The sequence below is a fragment of the Diabrotica virgifera genome, chromosome 8 (genome assembly GCF_917563875.1).
Source record: "Diabrotica virgifera virgifera chromosome 8, PGI_DIABVI_V3a".
NCBI classification, from domain to species: Eukaryota; Metazoa; Arthropoda; class Insecta; order Coleoptera; family Chrysomelidae; genus Diabrotica; species Diabrotica virgifera.
The window spans coordinates 118,544,838-118,565,049 of record NC_065450.1 but is presented as its reverse complement, the minus strand read 5'-3'; the positions used below and the strand labels follow the sequence as shown (position 1 = coordinate 118,565,049).

Below are 20,212 nucleotides of genomic sequence, written 5' to 3'. Positions count from 1 at the left end.
TTCCCAAAAAAAAAAAAAAAAAAAAAAAAAAAAAAAAAAAAAAAAAAAAAAAAAAAAAAAAAGGTGAGGAAACATAATACGGCTTTTCACCGATTACTATACACGGATTATACGACATATGACAGAAGCTCAAAACAAATGACTGTGAATGAAAAGCCCTATAGAGGGAACACGAAAAAAATTAACATTATCCAATCAGCTCGACTTCCACAGTTCACTACTATACAGATTACAGGCATGTTTTCAGCACTTAAAATCACCACAAACGAAAAGTTTATAAAATAATCAATCTCATGAATGTCTTTAAATACTATATTAAGCTCAAAATCACGACAAAAAACAAATTAAAATTAACATTATTCTGATAAGTTGGACTTCCACAGTTCACTACTATACAAGTCACAGGCATGTTGTCAGCACTCAAAATCACCAAAAACGTAAAGTTTATAAAATAATTAATCTAATGAATGTCTTTAAATACTATATTAAGCTCAAAATCACGACAAAAAACAAATTAAAATTAACATTATTCTGATCAGTTGGACTTGCACAGTTCACTATTATACAAGTGACAGGCATGTTGTCAGCACTCAAAACCACCAAGAACGTAAAGTTTATAAAATAATTAATCTAATGAATGTCTTTAAATACTATATTAGCTCAAAATCAGGACAAAAAACAAATTAAAATTAACATTATCCCGATCAGTTGGACTTCCACAGTTCACTAATATACAAGTCACAGGCATGTTGTCAGCACTCAAAATCACCAAAAACGTAAAGTTTATAAAATAATTAATCTAATGAATGTCTTTAAATACTATACTACCTCAAAATCACGACAAAAAACAAATAAGAAAAATCAATAATTACATTGAGTTTAGGTTAAGAACAGTTTTGTGTGCCAACCAAAGATCACGTGATTTAACTTTGACAGGTCGATGGATTCCCTAATTGATGCCAAAATGAGAGAGCATAGGTTAAGATGGTTTGGTCATGTTCAACGTCGAGACATTAATCACCCAATACGAAGAATAGCTGAAGTGCAGATTCCTGGAAGGAGTAGGAGAGAAGACCAAAGAAGACCTGGGGGAGACGATAAGGCAGGACATGTTGGTAAAGGGGATTAACATTGATATGACCCAAGATAGAATTGTGTGGAGAAATGCAATTAGGGAAGCCAACCCCGCATAGGGATAAGGCAAAGAGAATGATGAATTTCTCACCTCTACTAGTTTCATCTCTTTTTAGTTCACAACATATTATGTCTTCTGACTTTTGCATTATTTTGCCGGTTCTTAGTGCACTCATCACTGTATAAGGATATTTGGTATTTCGTTGTTTTTTTTTTTTATAATAATTAAGGATATCTTGGTACCAAAACTGTAAAATCTAATATTTAATTGATTATAAAATGTACTTACGTTTGGGCCTGAGTAGGATCATCCCCTAATGTAACAGTGTCTCCTTGAATTTCATTGAAACACTTCTGACAAAAAGTGTACCTGTCAGATGCTAGCCCATACGCCTTCAGACTACTGAAATAGAAATTTTTAAATTAACCCATTATCGTTACAAAATGTGTTTTTACAAAAAGAAAATTCACAAAATATTATTAGAGGCAATTCACTTATTACCACGAAATATGTGTTTCATAAAAATGATTCGTTGTTTAGTTAACTTATAAAATATTTGAAGGGTTATGTGACCTAATATCACTTACAAACATTTTCGTTTTACTATATTATTTTATTGAATAAATTTCAGTGACTTTTACACAGGCACATATAACCTACTTATTTGAATCAAAAAAAAGTAGTGTAAACTTGAAATCGCTTACCTGTTCTGATAACTAAAGTATTTAGCATCTCTGGGAATTGTGCAAAGTTGTTTTCCATAACAGCATAAAACTTGTGGATTAAAAGTATACTTTCTTCCACAACAATACCCCATTGATTGCATAACAGGATCTATTTCTTGCTCAAAAACTTCTGACAACTGAAAATGAATATTTACAATTGAAAATTGATGTTTTAATTTTGAACACTATTTATTAAATCAATTATTCTAGTATTTTTAAATTGCCCTATATTATTTAGGCTTTCCTCCTAAGATTCCATATTTTAACGAAAAGTGTCAAACAGGCCAAATTTAAAGTCTGTTTTAGACTATACCTTTTTTGTTAACAGAAAATGGTATAACAAAAACTTACATAGAATGATTGTGTACAATATTAATACAAGAAGTTTTGTGTATTTCATTGTCACTTTTTACTATTAGAATATGTTATGTGATTCTGCGCATTACATTACAAAAAGTACTTTTTTATATTTTTGTGATGGTACATGTACTGTTAACCTCAATTTTCTTCTTCTTATTTTCTTTTAAGAATATTTTAACCTCATTTTCCTCAACATTTAACCTAGTTAGTTTTATCTTTGATATTTTATATTACAAAGATATATGTTATATGATGGATAAGAAAACTCTATTATCAGCTGCTTCCATTGCAACATTTCTTAAAAGAAAAGTTAACCTTAAAAGAACCAATGTATATAACAGTGTATATAATAATGACAGTATAACGAAAATAACGTAACTGCGCATGCCTATGTACTAAAAATTGTTATCAAATAGGACATGCTCTAATTTGTATAACATTTTCTGTTAACAGATTTTGTTTCCTGTTTTACATTGTGACAAAACTTAGTATACCATTTTCTTATATCATTTTATGTTATAGTCTAAAACAGACTTAACATTTGCCAAAGTTTAAATATTAGTTTAATATCAAAATATGTATTGCAGAGTAAACCAAGTAGTTTAAAGACTATCTCTAGCTTGAACAAATCTTTATTTAAGTCCTGGTTCTAGCTTAAGTTCATAGTTAATCTAACAACCATGATACATAATACATACAGTCCCTGGCCATATTATTATGACCACTTATGAATTTTTACAAAAATCAACTATTCCACTAGGTACGTTTTATTTAAAATATGATTTTAAAATTTAATTTTGTTATGCAATGTTAATGTTATTCATTAACTATAATATATTTAATATTAACAGCAATAAAATATTTGAAAGTATTACATACATATATTTTTTTAATATTTTGATAAACTTCTGACCTTAATCAAATGAAAAATATTTGGGAGCTTTTAAAACGAGAAATTTCCGATGAAAAGGTCACTAACGAAATTGTTTTGATTAAAGAACTAATATATCGTTGAAACCACAATGATAAATTGAAGCAAAAAAAATTCAACTGCACTCAAAGTATGACAGGTATTAAAGACAGGTACTAGCGGTAATCAAAGTTAGAGGGGGCTCAGCAAAATATTAAAAAAATACAAATATGTGATATTTTCAAATGGTTTATTGCTGTTTATTATTAAACGTATTATAGTTAATAATAAAACACCAATAAAACATTTAAAAATATCACATATTTTTATTTTTTCAAATTTTGCTGAGCCCCCTCTAACTTTGATTACCGCTAGTACCCGTCTTGGCATACTTTGAATGCAGTTAATTTTTTTTTGCTTCAATTTGTCATTGTTGTTTCAACGATATATTAGTCCTTTAATCAAAACAATTTCGTTAGTGACCTTTTCATCCGAAATTTCTCGTTTTAAAAGCTCCAAAATATTTTCCATCTGATTAAAGTCAGAAGTTGAACAAAATATTAAAAAAATATAAGTATGTAATATTTTCAAATATTTTATTGCTGTTTATTATTAAATATATAATAGTTAATGCATAACATTAACATTGCATAACAAAATTAAATTTAAAAATCATATTTTAAACAAAACGTACCTAGTGGAATAGTCGATTTTTGTAAAAATTGATAGGTGGTCATAATAATATGGCCAGGGACTGTAAAGCAGAGTAAAACATTATTTTCTCGATTGTGACCCTTCTAGAATAGTATGTACTTATCGAAAGGAAACAAAACATCTATTCCCATTCCACCAACTTTGAGATCTTGACTTATAAGGCTTATTAACCTAAAATCTGCAAAATTATCAGTAGATCATAATTTTCTATCATCATTCAGTCAATCTCCTCTACTGCTGGACATAGGCCTCTATCCATAGTATCCACATAGGCATCTGTCGATCTACTCAGTGGTCATCCTCGGCATCTTTTATAATTTCTGGGCCTCCATTTGATTATTCGTCTTGTCCACCATTCATCTTTGGTTCTAGCTCGGTGTCGGCGTCTTGAGCGCCTAATGGCCTGATTTGTTGGCTTGTAATGTGGTCTCGAAGGCTCATGCTCAGAATTGCATGTTTCATGGCGTATTTTGTAACTCCTCGAGTTTGTTTGAGAATCTTTGCATCAGAGTTAAATTCTCTGGTCCATAACTTTGGACAAAACACGTTGGTTATAAATAATGTGACCAACTAGTCCGAAAAATCCGGGACATGGCCCGAAATAAAAAGTCGTGTTCCGGCATCCCGGACAAGTCTTCCGGGCCATCCGAATTTTCAACGTTTTAGTAAAATTCTATTTTGAAATTTTAAATACGTTATTCTTCAAATAATTCACAGCAAATTGAATTGGTGGCACGAAAAAAAGTCGACAATTTGTAGAGTGTAATATTAACACTATATCCAAAATGCATGCAATTTATATCATGGTATTATAGTTCTACGAACACTAAAACAGTGGACTTTTTTTCGTTTCTGTATTTTAATTTATTTTAATTTTTATCGAACGACGGCAAGCTAGACTTAGAAATTGCAAATAGGACAAAGAAAGCTACGAAAATATATTATGCGATTAATAATCAAGACAAATGGATATTTTTGACTCCAAAATTGGTTTGTTCAAAAAACAACTAAGGGGTATCTTACAATAAGTTTGTTGTAGTTCTGTATTGTTCTTACAATATGTTTGTTTGTATTATTCTGATGTGTTTATTATTTTAATAATTTATTATTGTTGAGGTGTAACTTGTAAAAGTCTTGTTGTGTGTAAAACTTGTAAATGGATCCCGTAAATAAATAAATAAATAATATGATACTGAGAAGATGAGAAATCAGCCAGGAAACAAAAATACATGTATATAATACAATCACAGTACCAACTCTTCTATTTGCAAGCGAGACATGGGTTACAAATAAAAGACATGAAAGTGCCATAAATGCAGCAGAAATGAAGCAGCTTAAAAAATAGCTGGAAAGATGGAGCTGGACAGAGAAAGGAACGAAAACATCAAAAACGTGCTAAGACAGGAAGCAATAGAGAAAAAAATTGAAAAAAGATGCGAAAAAACAGGGGAAAAGAAGAAGGGGCAGACCTAGAAAGGGGTGGATGGAACAAATCCAGGAAATCGGGACCAAGAGAGGGAAAATAGTGCAACAGATGAAGGAAATGGCAGGAGACCGGAAGGCGTGGAAGAAATGGGTAAAAGATAGGTAGGTGATAGCAAAGTCTGACGCTCTTCTTGGGCATAAGGTCAACGAGAAGAAGTATTATAATGATCGTCTTCTGAAAAAAACAATGGCCCGATTTTCATTGAAAAGTCCCGGATTTCAGGTATTTTTTTCAGCCTTGTCCCAGATTCGACTGAATTGGAGTTGGTCACACTAGTTATAAAACTCTTTGCTTATGACATTTCATTTTCTATAACTTCAGGGTATTTCAATATTTCAGGCACATACACTTCTTCAGGTCATGGAGATTCGTTAACGACCAGTACTGCCCTCCTCGATTAAAACGAGGTATCTGCAAAAAAAACTGAAAATCGAGTTTTTGCTAATGTGGTTTCCTTGTGACCTTATTTATGCTCCTGCAATGTCTGAAAGCTGTATCATTTTATTTACTACCAAAATAAACAAATTGAATATGCCGTCAACACATAGAGTCCTGAGAAAAAAACTGAGGGTTGATTTCTCGGTTTTAAGTGGGCTGCACATACCGCGTTTTATTTGAGGACAACAGAGTAGCCCTTTTGTCAATATTTTTAAAAATAGAATCAATACTCTATCAATTCGTAAAATGGCATAAGGGAGAAAAATAAAATTCCATTTTATGCAGATTTCCCTAAAAACCTCAGTTTTCACATATTTTACTCTCCTTTTATTGAAATCAGTCTATATGTATTAAAAAAATCATGTTTCGTTTCTAGTTCCTTTACCTCTTTCCATTTATTATCCATGCATTTCTCTTTTGCTTCTTTTATTTTCACCTTTCTTTCTCTATTTAAATGTTTGTAATCTATGGTATTCTTATTTTTGTTTCCTTCTTTCAAATGTGTGATATCATGCAATATTTTTGTTGCTTTTGATCATGTTCTTAGAATTTCTTCTTTTGAAGTATTAACCAGAATTTACTTAATTTGTTTCCATTTTCCCATTTTTATAAGTACCACAGAGACAAAATTTCAAAATTTTAAATCAAAACTGTATGATTATTTTTATTTAAAATGCAATCTCATTTTGAACTGTATGATTATACTAATTTAAATTTCAGTGTAGGAGCCTAGGACACACAAACTTAGTAACCAACTACAAGCGAGAGATTGTTGGAAACTTGGAAAAACTTATAACTTCTCATACTAAGGTATAAATTGATTTTTAAAATCTTACCTTAGTGCAGTATCTATACACTCTGCTGGTTTTCCTATTGTAAAGCCATGCATTGTCAAACATTAACCATACATCATCTACATATTCCCAAGGATCTACATACTGGCCTATATCTAATTTTCGTCTAATAGTGGAAAGATCCATTGGTCTTTTAACAATATCAAAATAATCTGGGATGCCCAAAGTTTGAGGATCAACAGGTTGTCTAAATGGTATACTTTCTGGATCTTGTCTAAATAATTTTTCTAAAGTAGGCATCAATTTGTGGCGCAATTCATCTGCTTTGAAAACTAAAAAAATATATAGTAGTAAAAAATATAGTAGTTTTTTGTTGGTACATAAATAAATTATACATTTGTGGATGCCTTACTTACTTTTATGTTTACTATCGCTCCCTGTAGCTGTGGCATTGGCAGTGTCAGTAATAGAGGGCTTAATATCAGAACTTTCAGACATATTGGACTCTTCCTTTATCAGACCAGGTTCTTCTTTGATTTTAATATTTTCTTCTAAGGGCTCTGACTTGATCTCCTGTTTGATATCCATCTTAATTTCATTCTTAATGCTCTTCCCTCCATGATTTTCCATATGATTTTCAGTTATTTCTGAGTCTTCCTGTTTAATATCAGTTTCCATTTTCATCTGTTCTAATTTTCCTTTACTTCCCCCTGCTGGTGGTGAACGGGAATCTTCGTCTCTTTCTGCTGCTGCTGTAATTGCAGCAAATTGAGAGGAGAATGAGCTTTGTCTGGGTGCATTAAGAGCTGCTCTCTCAGAACTACTCATTCCTTTACCTAAAATTATAATAAATTATTATATCCCCATATTTTACAAATAACACTACACAAAGTTGTTGATGTAAATGTAGATGAATAAACTTACCCATACTGGCAGCTATAGCTGATGGAGAAGCTTGTACTGGAGTTGCAGGAGCTGGTGATGCACCCCTGGAAGAACTGACAGACTTAGGACCAGCACTGGTAGCCAGAGGTGTTGCAACGGAATCTGATGAAGTGGTAGGTATTCGAGAAGTACTATTTTGAGCAACATTTTGTTGATTTGATTGTGACATGCTTTGTGTTTGTTGAACAAAGCTAGATGGTGATGGTGGTATTCGGTTTTGTTTAAGCATATCATTAAATTGATTAGTTTGAGAATTTTGGCCTGCTGGAGAGACCTGAGGTAAGCTGACAGGACCATTGCTAGTTGCTGGAAATTGACTGTTTGATGAGCTGTTGTGTGTGCTACCCTGTGAAAGAGGATTGCCAAACGGCGAAAGACCTGGATTTGATGTAGTTGGACTTGGTCCAGGTAAACCAACTACATTTGGTTGTTGTTGAGTTGGTGGCTGTGAGTTTTGTTGTTGAACTGGAAACATGAGCCGATTACTAGCAGTATTTAGCACTCCTATGCCCCCAATAGGAGGACCACCTAGAGCAGGTGACCCACTTCTAACACCTTGCTGTGATTGATTAGGTTGCTGTTGTTGTTGACAAGGAAGAACATTCACAGGTACCCCAGGTCTGGTTACCATGCCTAATGAGAGACACAAAAAAATTACCAAATATATTTTTAAAACTTGTGAAACATAAACACATGCAACATTTCATAATATTCTGATACTGTTAGATTCTAACAAAATGCGTAGTTTAACAAGTTCGCTACTAAGCGACTCATCCAGCGTGTCGCATTTAAGACATTCAACTCTGCTTTAATATTTCCCAACTCAGCTGCTGTTCCAGCAGAAAGAATTTCGTTTGAATACTTATGTACCATGAACGCACTTACACGTCGATGGAACTGATCTATAGTAATATTTGGACACGCGTACGCATCACCGGAGTTGAAAGGGTTAAAATGAAGGCAGCCCTATATTTTGGCTGTCAAAATAAATACAGATTTGAAGTTTTGTGGTCATACAGGTTGAAGATTCAGATATTTTAAGATACTCAACTGAAATTAAAATTTTAAATGTGGCCTACTGCGAATCCACAAACAGGGTAAATTTTCGATATTTTGCTTAACTTTTTCAGATATTTCTAATGTGAAGCAAAATTTTGAAAATTTGCCGTTTGTGGATTCACAGAAGACTGCGTTTAAAATTTAAATGACAGTTAAGTATCTTAAAAAATGTGAGCCTTCAACCTATATGACTGTGCAAAACTTCAAATCTGTGTTTATTTTGATATCCGAAATATAGGGATGTCTTCATCTTAAATGTGACACACTGTATATCAGCCACATCAATTTTTCCCATAGACCAGCGTCTCACCTGTGAGCCGATGATTGCATTGCAGATAATGGCAATTTAAAAAGCTGTGGTCTGTGAGGAAGAAACTTAAATACTCTTGGGTAGCGAACGAGTTAAATACAATTTTACTTATAAAATATGTGAAAATTCTAAATAAAAATTCATACCTTGAATATTGGGTCTAATTTGAGGTTGTTGTGTTTGTTGCTGCTGCTGCTGTTGAGATGAATGTTGAAGTTGTAACTGCATTTCTTTTCTTTTCAGTCTTTTCTCTTCCAATTCCTTTTGAATTTTATAGATTTTTTCTGCCAATAAATGATAATATTCCGATCTTGAATTTGCCATTTCATACATATCACCCTCAACTTTTCGAGCATATGCTACCAAATTGTGCATTCTCTTGTCTAGTAAAGCTGAAGGATCAGGTGTTGGAAATATCGCCTGTACAAGTTTATGAACCAAGTGGTTTCTGAGATCAGGGGTAACATGTTGATGCCATTCTTTTGTACCCGTTACAGGAGATGCTGTCACCTGACCAGGTTGTAATCCTGTAGGTAATTGATTTACTAATCCTTGATTTGCAGCTTCTGCTCCACTAGCTAAGCCAAACATGACATTATTAACACTTTGTTGAATACTGGCAGCTGTTTGACTAATCCCTTGAGCTTGAGCAGAGTTGGAAGGATCACTACTCAATGGTAGAGAGACATTTGGTGCAGCTGGTCCAGGAGGTGCAAGTACTCGAACACCTTGCATACTACTGCCAATATTTGGTAAGGCATTTCCAGTATTAAGAGGTAACCTTAAGGCAGGTCTTGGTTGACTTGGATTTGGTAGTAAACCTGTGGGGCTCGGACCTGATGCTGTTGTTGGGCATTGAATACCAAGAGCATCATATGCTCGCCTCATGTCAGTCGCTGAAGGATTTGGAGATTGATTATTTTGTGGAGGGTTTGTAGCAGCTGTAAAAAATATTACAAAGTATAACTCTACTGTCATAGTTACATTACATAAATTTTGTTATAGTCAAACATCTATTAATTATCTCCCACCCTCCTATTAATTCTCAGGTCTCACTTGAGGTCTTAGTGAAAACCCCAAATAAGTGATGGTTTTCAGTCTTTGACTAAAGAATTTTCATCAAACCTAGGAGAGAGAGACTAATTTGGTCAGGCAAATGTCGTAACTTAATTTCATGAACTTTTAAATCGACCAGTCAAACTCCAACCTATGTTTCTTATGACACGTTTCGCATAAGTGCATGTAATAGTATACTCACTCTTTTGTAACATTTGCATACTTTTTATTCAAGCCTTTAATTATACAGTACGTAAATCGTTCGGCTGGACATATGGATTATATATTGAGAGAATTGTGGCAACTGTGGTAACCTGTGTTAGTTGAAGCTTCTGTTCGAATACGAGTTTTTAGTGCAATAGAGCTGTTAGAACGAATAGAATGAGTGAATTTTGAAGCAAGGCTGTCCATAAATAAATTGAAAACAAAGTTTATGATTAATGAGTTAATAATTTTACTTTGATTTTTAAAATATTTATTTTTAAAAACTAATTTCAAAACTAAACAGTTTTCCCATTCCCTTAGGCCAAAAATATTTAGCTACTACATTGTAATATTTTGACGTTTATTTGTGTCAGAGTTGTCAATTTTGAGGTTAATGCCCTTTAATGCTAACAACCATATTGTCATCGAGAGAGCTTAGTTGCCACAATTGTCTCAATATAATACAATGTATGTATTTATGTATCTAAATATGTACAATGTATGTTCCCTATGTCCAGCTGAACGATTTACGTAATGTATAAGATATCTACCACTAGGACCATATTCCTGATGAGCATGTTCAATTGCATCAAAGTAACTCGTCGTTTGTAACATAGTATTGTATATGTTTTGTATCTTGTAACAGCTTAATCAATTTTGTTCATTGACAAAAACTCCACCACACAACGTGTCATGGCGTTTGAGGGGGCGACACTGCAAAGACGTTTTCTTTATAGCTACTTAGCTGATTCTACTTTACAGATAATCTACTCATACTTCTGTTTATTATATGAAATGATATTATCTAATTATCTTTACTTAAATTAGTAACTTTCTCTTTAAACTTCACTTTTATTAAAGTTTCTTTGTCCACGTTTTCAGCAACAACACTGTTTGAAACTTTTATTTTTAATTATAAGCAGCCCCTATCAGGTCAATATTAACTTCAATATATTGTGCAATCATATGAAAAGACCAACTTGTGTGTGTGTGTGTGTGTGTTTGAGCATTATTGGCGTCAATGTCCATTCGCCTCTTACCTTTTTGGAATTGTTTGTATTATTTATGCGGAAGTTCTAAAGGAGTGCTTCCTGCTTTCTACTGGTTTGTTTAGGTAGGTATCCAATCACAATCCTGTTCCAATTTTACAAAGAACTGTTTTATATACCTATATCTAATTTTTCAACGATTTTTATTTCTATTTGGAATTATTTCCTTTCGTTGTAATTTTGTTTAAATCTTTTTTTTTATTTATTTATTTACTTATTTTTTTTTATTATTTTTTTTTATTTTTTGTTTTTCATTTTTTTTTTTTCATTGTCTTTTTTCAATATAAATTGGGATATTAGACTAGGACACAATTTGACGCTCAGGGGTAGATCAGAGCATTTAGACGAGACAGGTAGACCTCAGATAGACATAGGGCTTAACACAAAGGGAAAAACATAGGTTATAAACTTAATCTAATACATAGAATATGTTTGTACACAATTTGATAAATATTGTAATCTTCTGCTCTTAATAGTTCAGTTAGGAAAAGACCAATTTACACGATGAAATATTATTTCACAATCAATTAGTTTCCGGCTGGAGCTTATGCAGCTTATAAATGGATTAACATATGGAATAAAAAGACAGCAAGTTGTATGGCTATTGAATTAGTTATAGCTTCAAAAAGGAAAAAGAAAACTAAACCCAGGTGGATGAAGAAAGGGTTAAAAAAATAAGTGCACTGATGAAAATTTTGTTGTGGAGTGATTTTCATATCTTTCTGTGACTAGGTAGTAGATTGTATTATGAAATATTAATGATAAATTTACCTGATTCCAAAAAGTGAGGCTGTGATGCGGGATGCTATCTCACTAAGTGACTGTTTATCAATAACATAACGTTACCTAGCTACTGGAAATACTACTTGAAGATTTACAATTTACAAATGCTCTAGCACACATCTGAACCAATATTATGCAATATTGGCCACACACTCTGCAATATTTACTATATTGCACAATAAAAATCAATGTTATGTTGATTGACACAATATGTTGCATCATTCAATGTGATCTTCAGAAAATCAGTATATTGTATCATATCAATTATTGTGAATATATTGAGACAGTCTCAAATCAATGTTTGACTGAGTCTACCAGTTGCTTCTAAGATTGTAGAGGTATAGGCCAAGCCTGATACAGATTGCGTTTCGATTGTCAGAAAAGTTAGGAACTTTTGGGTTTATCTAAAAACACTTCTGTCAAAAGCCAAAAATGGGGTTTATTTTGGGGTTTGTTCAAAGGCTTTCGTCAAACCTAGGATAAACTACTCATACTGGGACCACATATCTACCTTTGACTGTAACATTTATTTTTTAGTAGTTATACAGATTTATTACATTTACACTTATTCATTTAATTTAAAAAGCAATATTTATATGCGACATTTACTATCATATATAACTATATCAGATAACTTATAGGAAGGTATGCTTTATATTTGTTCGGATATTTTGTTTGATGTTTCAAATCAGATATAATTACATTTGATAAGCTCAATCAGTATTAGTATATTAAAAATATTATTTTAATGATGTTTACAAGGAAAAGAAAGCATACATACCATTTGGATTATTTCGATTTTTATCAGCCTGCTTCAATGGCAAACACACTGGACAATCTGTTCTCACACAATTTTTCCAATGACTTATAATTTGCCTAGATGAACTACAATGAGCTACTGAACAACTCTTGCCTGCATTACACGTTGTCATATGGTTCAAAACGTTTTTCATGGTCTTGCAATGAGGTAAAGTACATGACCAGACTTCTCCGTTAGCTTGAGACTCCCTTCTTTGACACTTATGGGCATGAAGTAAAAGTACCAATTGTTGTTGAATAAGTTTCCTCTTTTCTGGATCTAGAAAAATACATTTTTATTTTAGGTAGAGGAAAGGGAAAAAATTTATTAGTTTAAGATTTAGTTCACAAAGCAAAATTTGTTTTTTCACAAAGTATAGGAATAAACCTTACAAGCTAAGTATTTTTATGGATATCATTAAAACTTAAGCAGCAGTAAAAGAACGCCTTTGTTTGGAAGGTAAATTTAACAAAAAATTATGCAGTCTATTGAAATTTCCATGTCTACCTCAGAAAACAAAAAAAGAAACAAATATATAGAATGCCTTCAAATAAACAAATACATACAATGCCTTCAAAGAAACAATTAATACATAAAATACACAAGCAAGTTTATGTCTTCAAATGCAATAACTACAGAGGAAATATACTCCTAACACAATATAAAATATTCACCAATATACTATGTGATTGCGTGGCACCACATACAGAAAAAATAATTGAAAAATACTAGGCAGAGTTCACAGGTGGTAATTTGATTCATAACCTGACAAATTTTAGCAAAATGTTTATGAGCAAAAACCAACAGTTTAAGATGTTTCGAGACAAAGTTACTGAGGAGAATTTACGGAGCAGTGAATGAAAGTGGTATGTGGAAAAGACGATACAACTTAGAACTGTACAGAGTATACCAGGAACCAAATATCATCAAACACATTGAAACAGTAAATCAAAGGCAGGTAAGAAGTATAATATGGATAGAGTGAAATAAACTAGTAAAAACTAGAAGATTGTAGGGGCCAAAATAATGATAATGAATAGTTATTATAAAATCAAGAATGACATCTTCTTCATAACTATTATATTCAACAAATTTCATTGTTAATTTTACTGTATTTATATACTGTACATACATTAATTTAAATTAATGTATATTATAATTATATTATCATATTATAATTACCTGTAGATGGTGCTGGTGGACCTCCAGTGCCTGATGGACCGCCAGGATTTTGAGTAGCTTGTTGAGGCCCAGGTTGTGTACCAGTTGGGGCTCCAGATTGTGGCTGAGCTGGTGACGGTGCTGGAGGTTGTGTCTGAACTATTCCACCTTCACCCCCACATCCAGGCGGTCCAATTCCTGTCCCTGCTGTTGTCTGGGTACCACCAAAACGTGGACAAGAGTTTTGCAAGTTCATTTTTTGTTGTGGTGCTACTACACCTAAAAAAAGTCATCTTAAATGAATCAGTCAAAAACTATATCAACATAAATACCAAAAAATACCAAGTTAGATGCATTTTTAAAACACACTTCACAAAAACCACTATGCTTTTGCATTTCTTTGAATTCCCTTATTCATTCAATATAAATTGATTTCAAAGAATTTAATATTTCTTTAATAAAATTCTAGCTTCAGACTTTGATACAAGTGTGTCCATATTTCACCTAAAGAAAAACAATCAATTTGATACTTATTTCAGACTGAATGGTTTTTAAGGCCAATGAGAGAATCTTCTGTTTTAGTTTCCTAGAATACACTGTAAACAATTTTGTAATAATTGAAATAAATATTATTTTAATCAATAATTAATGTCATAAAATAATTACGATGAACGATCTTTCATCAATTATATTTATCATATTTTTTAAAATATCAGAAATTCAACCATTTTTTTATTGAGTAATTCTTATATTCCATAATTACGACAATAAAGCAACATTGCTTCATTGTTTTTGATACTCTACTAATTCACTAAAATATTCTCACATCTATCAAATGTTTTTTTCTTGTTTACTTAAAAGGGGCCCCATTCACGTTGAGATCGGTATCGATACCTACATGTATTGTGAGAAGCTGCAATACACGTATCATGAGACTTTGTATCTATTTCACGGCAGTGATATAGAGTTGTAGATGACAAAGACAGAGAGTTGTGATACTGATACAGCGATGCTGAGACAGCAAACACACTATGAGATTTGTATCACTATACTGACACCTAGGCAACATGTATCAATACTGATCTCAACGGGCCTTAAGATGATAAAAGTTTTACAAAATTGGACAATAAGTTTAGATATACTTCAGTTATATAAACTTTGCTGCTATGTGGATAAACTCTCGATTTAGAGTTTTTTTTCCTAGACCTTCCATCATACAGCGTAATAAAAAGAAGACAGTAAAAGTAGCTGTCACTATAATTAACCTAAATCCACTAACACAAAGATTATGATGACATCGCTATTAGGAAAACAGGGACACAATCTTCTGGGCTATCAAGACATTGGTTTATACAGTCGGAAAAATAAAAGATTACCCATGAACGATCACATCAATCACTTATTTTGTATTTGCTGTCTTTTTCTATAACAATGAAATCCATGAAACTTCAACAAATGAAAACGATGTTTTTGAAGTAGTCAGAAACTGTTTGGAAATTTTTAAACTAACTCGTAACCACCTAGTAAGTGTAACACCTGATGGAGCACGAAAAAGAGGAGCAAATATTGTAAACTGAAAGATTACGTTCATGAACAATCTCCAGAACATGATTTATTATTTTGTCACTGCATAATCCATCAGCAGGTATTGTACACAAATGTTTTGCAAGTAGACATGTCATTTCAATTATAGCTAATATTTTTGGCTTTATACGTTCAAGAGGAATAAATCATCGTGCATTCATAGCATTTTTGAAAGAGTTATAGAAACAGAACATACTGATGTCTTATACCACAATCATATTTGATGGTTAAGTTTAGAAAAGGTTCTTAAAATATGCTGTGAATTAGGGGAGGAAATTGCTTTATTTTTAGAAATGAAAAACTGCGACAAATTTGCTAAATTTATAAGTTTCGAACGCAAAATGAAACTTTTAAAATGAAACTCAAACTATTCATTGATCATACAAAAAAGAAAGAATTCGTCCAATTATTTCGCTCATTAAAATCATTAAATAATGTACCATAAAATAAGTTTAAAATTTATGAAGAAAAACTTTGTAATTTTCTGACGGAATTTGAAAATTGTTTCAAAGATTTTGAAGATAAATTGTTCATCATCACTTCTAAGAAATCATTTTTCAGTTCAAATTAATTCGGTTACATTAATTCCACAATTTAAGTTTGAAATTAAATTCATTTGACATTTCGATTTCCACTTCGGAAATCGTTATAAAAACAAAAACATACAAAACGATTCAAAAACATATTTAGCTGTTCATCACTTTACGATTTGACAGACAAAAAAAAATTGAAAATAAAAGTTGTCAAAACTTTAAACGCGTTTTTCTCAAAACTGCTTTTTTTAAGGGCGGTGGACATTGCAACTCAAAAGCTACTTGATAGATCCACCTGAAATTTTTTATAGATTTTTTTAGACATTTCGTGAGGTAATGCTGTCGAGATATTTTTTCTTTAACAATAATAAATAAGTTTGTTTTGCACCCCCTTTTTACAAATTTTTTTCTTATTTTGACTTCTAAGTGATATCAAAAACTCAAAAATTATTAAAACTAAAAAAACTTGACAGCGTTACCTCGATAAACTCATAAGCTAATAAAATATTTTTGAATTTTTTGTTGATGTCTACTGCAAAATCCTCTTTTTTGGAGGTGTCTGAAAAAATTTACCACCGTTAACTTATTTTTCAATATATTTAGTCTTGAATTTTTTTGAATATTCTTTGACTTGTACCGAATATGTTTATTTAATTTAAAAATAAAATAATTCTACAATAGTTTCAAACAAAATTCACAAAAATGTGCTTGAAATGTTGATTTCAAACCATATCCCCACCCCCCTTAAACAAAATTAGTAAAGAGTTAAAAATTCTAACATGTTAAAGTTACAAATATTGCGGCTCTCGGTAATAGACCAAAAACATTTTGTGGCTCTTACTAAAAAAAGTTTGCCCACCCCTGATCTAGGGCCTCTGAAATATATTAGGTTTGTTCGTAGAACGATCAGCAACCGTTGCCAACCGTCAGACGCAAGCGCGTTCATAGTCTACGAACTCGAACTGTTAACTGCGCAGCGCTAACTGTTAACTGAGCATGCGTCTGATGGTTGGCAACGGTTGCTGATCGGTTGGATCGTACTACGAACAAACCTATTGTGTGACCACTAATAAGTTTGTCACAGTGGACTTGACAAAACCATGTTGGTATTGAGACAGCTGATTACGGGTTCTTGACTACGGGTTTTGCCTTAGTACCACAGAGTTGTTCTGTGAAAGAAAATTCGAAAAGTTGGTTGTTGCCTAGATCACGACGTGGCTTGTGAAAAGTACCATATTCTAACATATTAGGACAGTCTAACAGACCATTAACAAACTTAAATAATAATAATAGAGAAAATCTATCTCTACGGATGCTTGGTGGAGTTAATAAAATGTGTTGCTCAATGTCCATGTAATTATGATTAGCTATAGTAAGCCCACATTTAAAAGCACACACTTTTAAGAATCTATCATGTGATTTCATGTGAAATCATGTGATTTTGAAAATAAGGAGACCAAATTATTTAACAGTATTCAAAAATTGATCTGACCAAAGAACAATAAACAACCCAGACAGTATGAACTGAAAAGTATTGGCAATTCCTTAGAACAAAACCAAGCAATTCATCATCAAATATGATTCCCAAGTCTTTGACGCTAGTAACAATTGAACTGGTTGATTTATCAATGACATAATATCGTCGCCTTAATACTATAACTTGATAACTCGAAATTAGTAGTTTTGAGATAAACGAGTTTAAAGATTTTAAAGATATTTGTGCTGCTGCCATGATGTTGGTAAATACGGAATTCACTCTGCGGCTCTAAAATACTGTTCCTTAACTTTTTGGCAACTGATCTGATTAACTTTAGGAATACGGTGCAAATTTGTTTTCCAATATGGAAAAAACCATGAAAAATTAAAGTTATCAACTTTTAGCACTACCATAATGTTAACATTTGGTAATGTCACATGTTGTGCTAAGTTGCATATAAGTGAACTTTTTAACACAACTAATATTCTAAACATTATTTTGTTGAAAATTAGCCCTCTGTCATGGGGGTTGCCAGAATAAACAGATAGCAATTATGTGGTAAACTCAATGGTTTCAGAAAACACGTGCTACAACTAGATAACTCGAGTTATCTAGTTATAGCATTCAGTGTATGTCATATTCACGATTATTTCGATTAAATAATAGCTTGATAACTTATCTTGTCAACTTTTAGCACTGAATATTAGGGGCATTTGAGTTTTATCAACTTTCGTCAATCATAAATAAATACTTAACCCGTTTGGAGCGAGCTATCAAGTTTTACACAATATGGAAGCAAATAAAATACATCTTGTGAACTAGTTATCTCAAAAACGTCAATTTTGGAGTTATCAAGTTATAGTACTAAGGCGACGATATGAAGACTGGTATTTGATTATTTTACGGGTAAATCAACAACATTAAGATCCAGCTTATTAACTCGACACCAACTGTGTAATTGGTCTAAATCATTCTGTAAAAGCAACTGATTGTTTGGGCCCTCAACAATCCTCCAAAGCTTTAAATCATCTGCAAACATTAAGCAGTGACTATGTATAAAACAATTAACGATATCATTAACAAAGATATTGAACAATAAAGGAGAACAGCGTGTTGGATATAGATAAATAAATTAAATATTTTTATAGCAGTGCCATCTACTGGCCGCTTTACTATTTACTGTATAGTGTGTTGCTTTCAACGTTTGTTTAACAAGTAGTCCTTAAAATACAGCCATTGGGTAAACAACGTTTTATTTGTTCCTTAAATCTCCCATTTTTGTTCCTCAACTCTACAATTTACGAACAGGTTATGGGCCCAGACGATTAAGTGGAAGATTTTCTGGTCGTTCAAATCAAAACAGTGTGTGTTCATTCGATAAAAAGTTAGTTAGTCGGTTTGTTGGTTAACAACGTGGTTATTAACAGTATCGAAAATGGCGGTGAATTATCTTACAAGTGTGCCGCGTTTAACCGGTAGAGATAACTACCAGGACTGGTCGTTCGCGGTTGAGAATGTCTTTGTTCTAGAAGGACTATCAAAGTGTATTCAGGGAACTGAACAAGACACAACGCTTGTTGCCAAAGCCAAAGCTAAGTTAATATTGACTTTGGATCCATCCATATATTTGCATGTGAAAGAAGCTGAAACGGCGAAAGATGTATGGGATAAGCTGAAAAAGTTATTCGAAGACTCAGGTTTTTCGAGGAAAATAGGATTGCTTCGAACACTCATATCACTAAGGTTGGAAAATTGCAGTTCCATGGAATCCTATGTGAATCAGGTGATCGAAACTGCACAGAAGTTGAATAGGACTGGTTTCCAAATTGATGACTTGTGGTTGGGATCGCTTCTCCTAGCGGGACTTCCGGAACAGTATACTCCAATGTTATTGGCAATTGAACATTCGGGGATATCTATTACCACTGATGTAATCAAATCTAAATTGCTAGATATGCAGATAGACAGCACTAACAGTGAAAAGCAGACAGCTTTTATGTCAAAGTCGAGTGAAGTTAGCACTAAGCATGTCAAAAAAGTTAACAAGAAAAACATAACCTGCTTCCGGTGTAAACAAAAAGGTCATTATATGAATAAGTGCCCTAGTGCTAATAATAATGCGTTTAGTGCAACATTCTTAAGTGGAAACTTTAAATCTACAGATTTTTATGTCGATTCTGGATGCAGCACGCATCTTACAGCGAGAAAAGATTGGTTGACAAATATCCGAGATGCAAGTTCGTCCAATATAACTGTGGCTAACAGTGAAAGTTTGGAAGTGAAATGTGCTGGTGATATGATGGTAACCACAATTGTCGATAAAAAGAGATTAGAGGTAAGCATCAATAATATATTATATGTTCCTGATCTGACGACAAATCTTTTATCTCTTTCTCAATTGATTAAAAATGGAAATGAAGTTATATTTGAAAATGCAGGTTGCAAAATATACAATAAAAATGGAATTATTGCAACAGCTGAATTGATAGATGGTGTTTATAAATTGAATACTGAATGTATTTCAGATCGTAAAAATTGTTTATTTGTAACTGGGGATACCTGGCACAGACGTTTCGGTCATCTAAATAGCCTATATCTAAATAAAATGAAAGATGGAATAGTAGATGGACTGAATGTGACTGGGAAAATTGATATTAACAAGCAAAACTGTATAGTTTGTTGTGAGGGGA

General features: G+C 32.5%; 1 protein-coding gene across 3 annotated transcripts in view; it reads right to left on the bottom strand.

Annotated features, from left to right (window-relative positions):
* Nucleotides 1-20,212, bottom strand: part of LOC114342483 (CREB-binding protein) — a 91,784-nt gene that overhangs the window by 48,488 nt on the left and 23,084 nt on the right. For all 3 annotated transcript variants that reach the window (XM_028293290.2, XM_028293291.2, XM_028293292.2), the window contains exons 5-12: nt 13,950-14,207; nt 12,750-13,046; nt 9,023-9,817; nt 7,487-8,140; nt 6,979-7,398; nt 6,605-6,894; nt 1,840-1,997; nt 1,424-1,537 (exon numbers count right to left, since the gene is read on the bottom strand). In XM_028293290.2, coding sequence (XP_028149091.1) covers nt 1,424-1,537; nt 1,840-1,997; nt 6,605-6,894; nt 6,979-7,398; nt 7,487-8,140; nt 9,023-9,817; nt 12,750-13,046; nt 13,950-14,207 — 2,986 coding nt within the window. The remainder of the gene's footprint in view (nt 1-1,423; nt 1,538-1,839; nt 1,998-6,604; nt 6,895-6,978; nt 7,399-7,486; nt 8,141-9,022; nt 9,818-12,749; nt 13,047-13,949; nt 14,208-20,212) is intronic.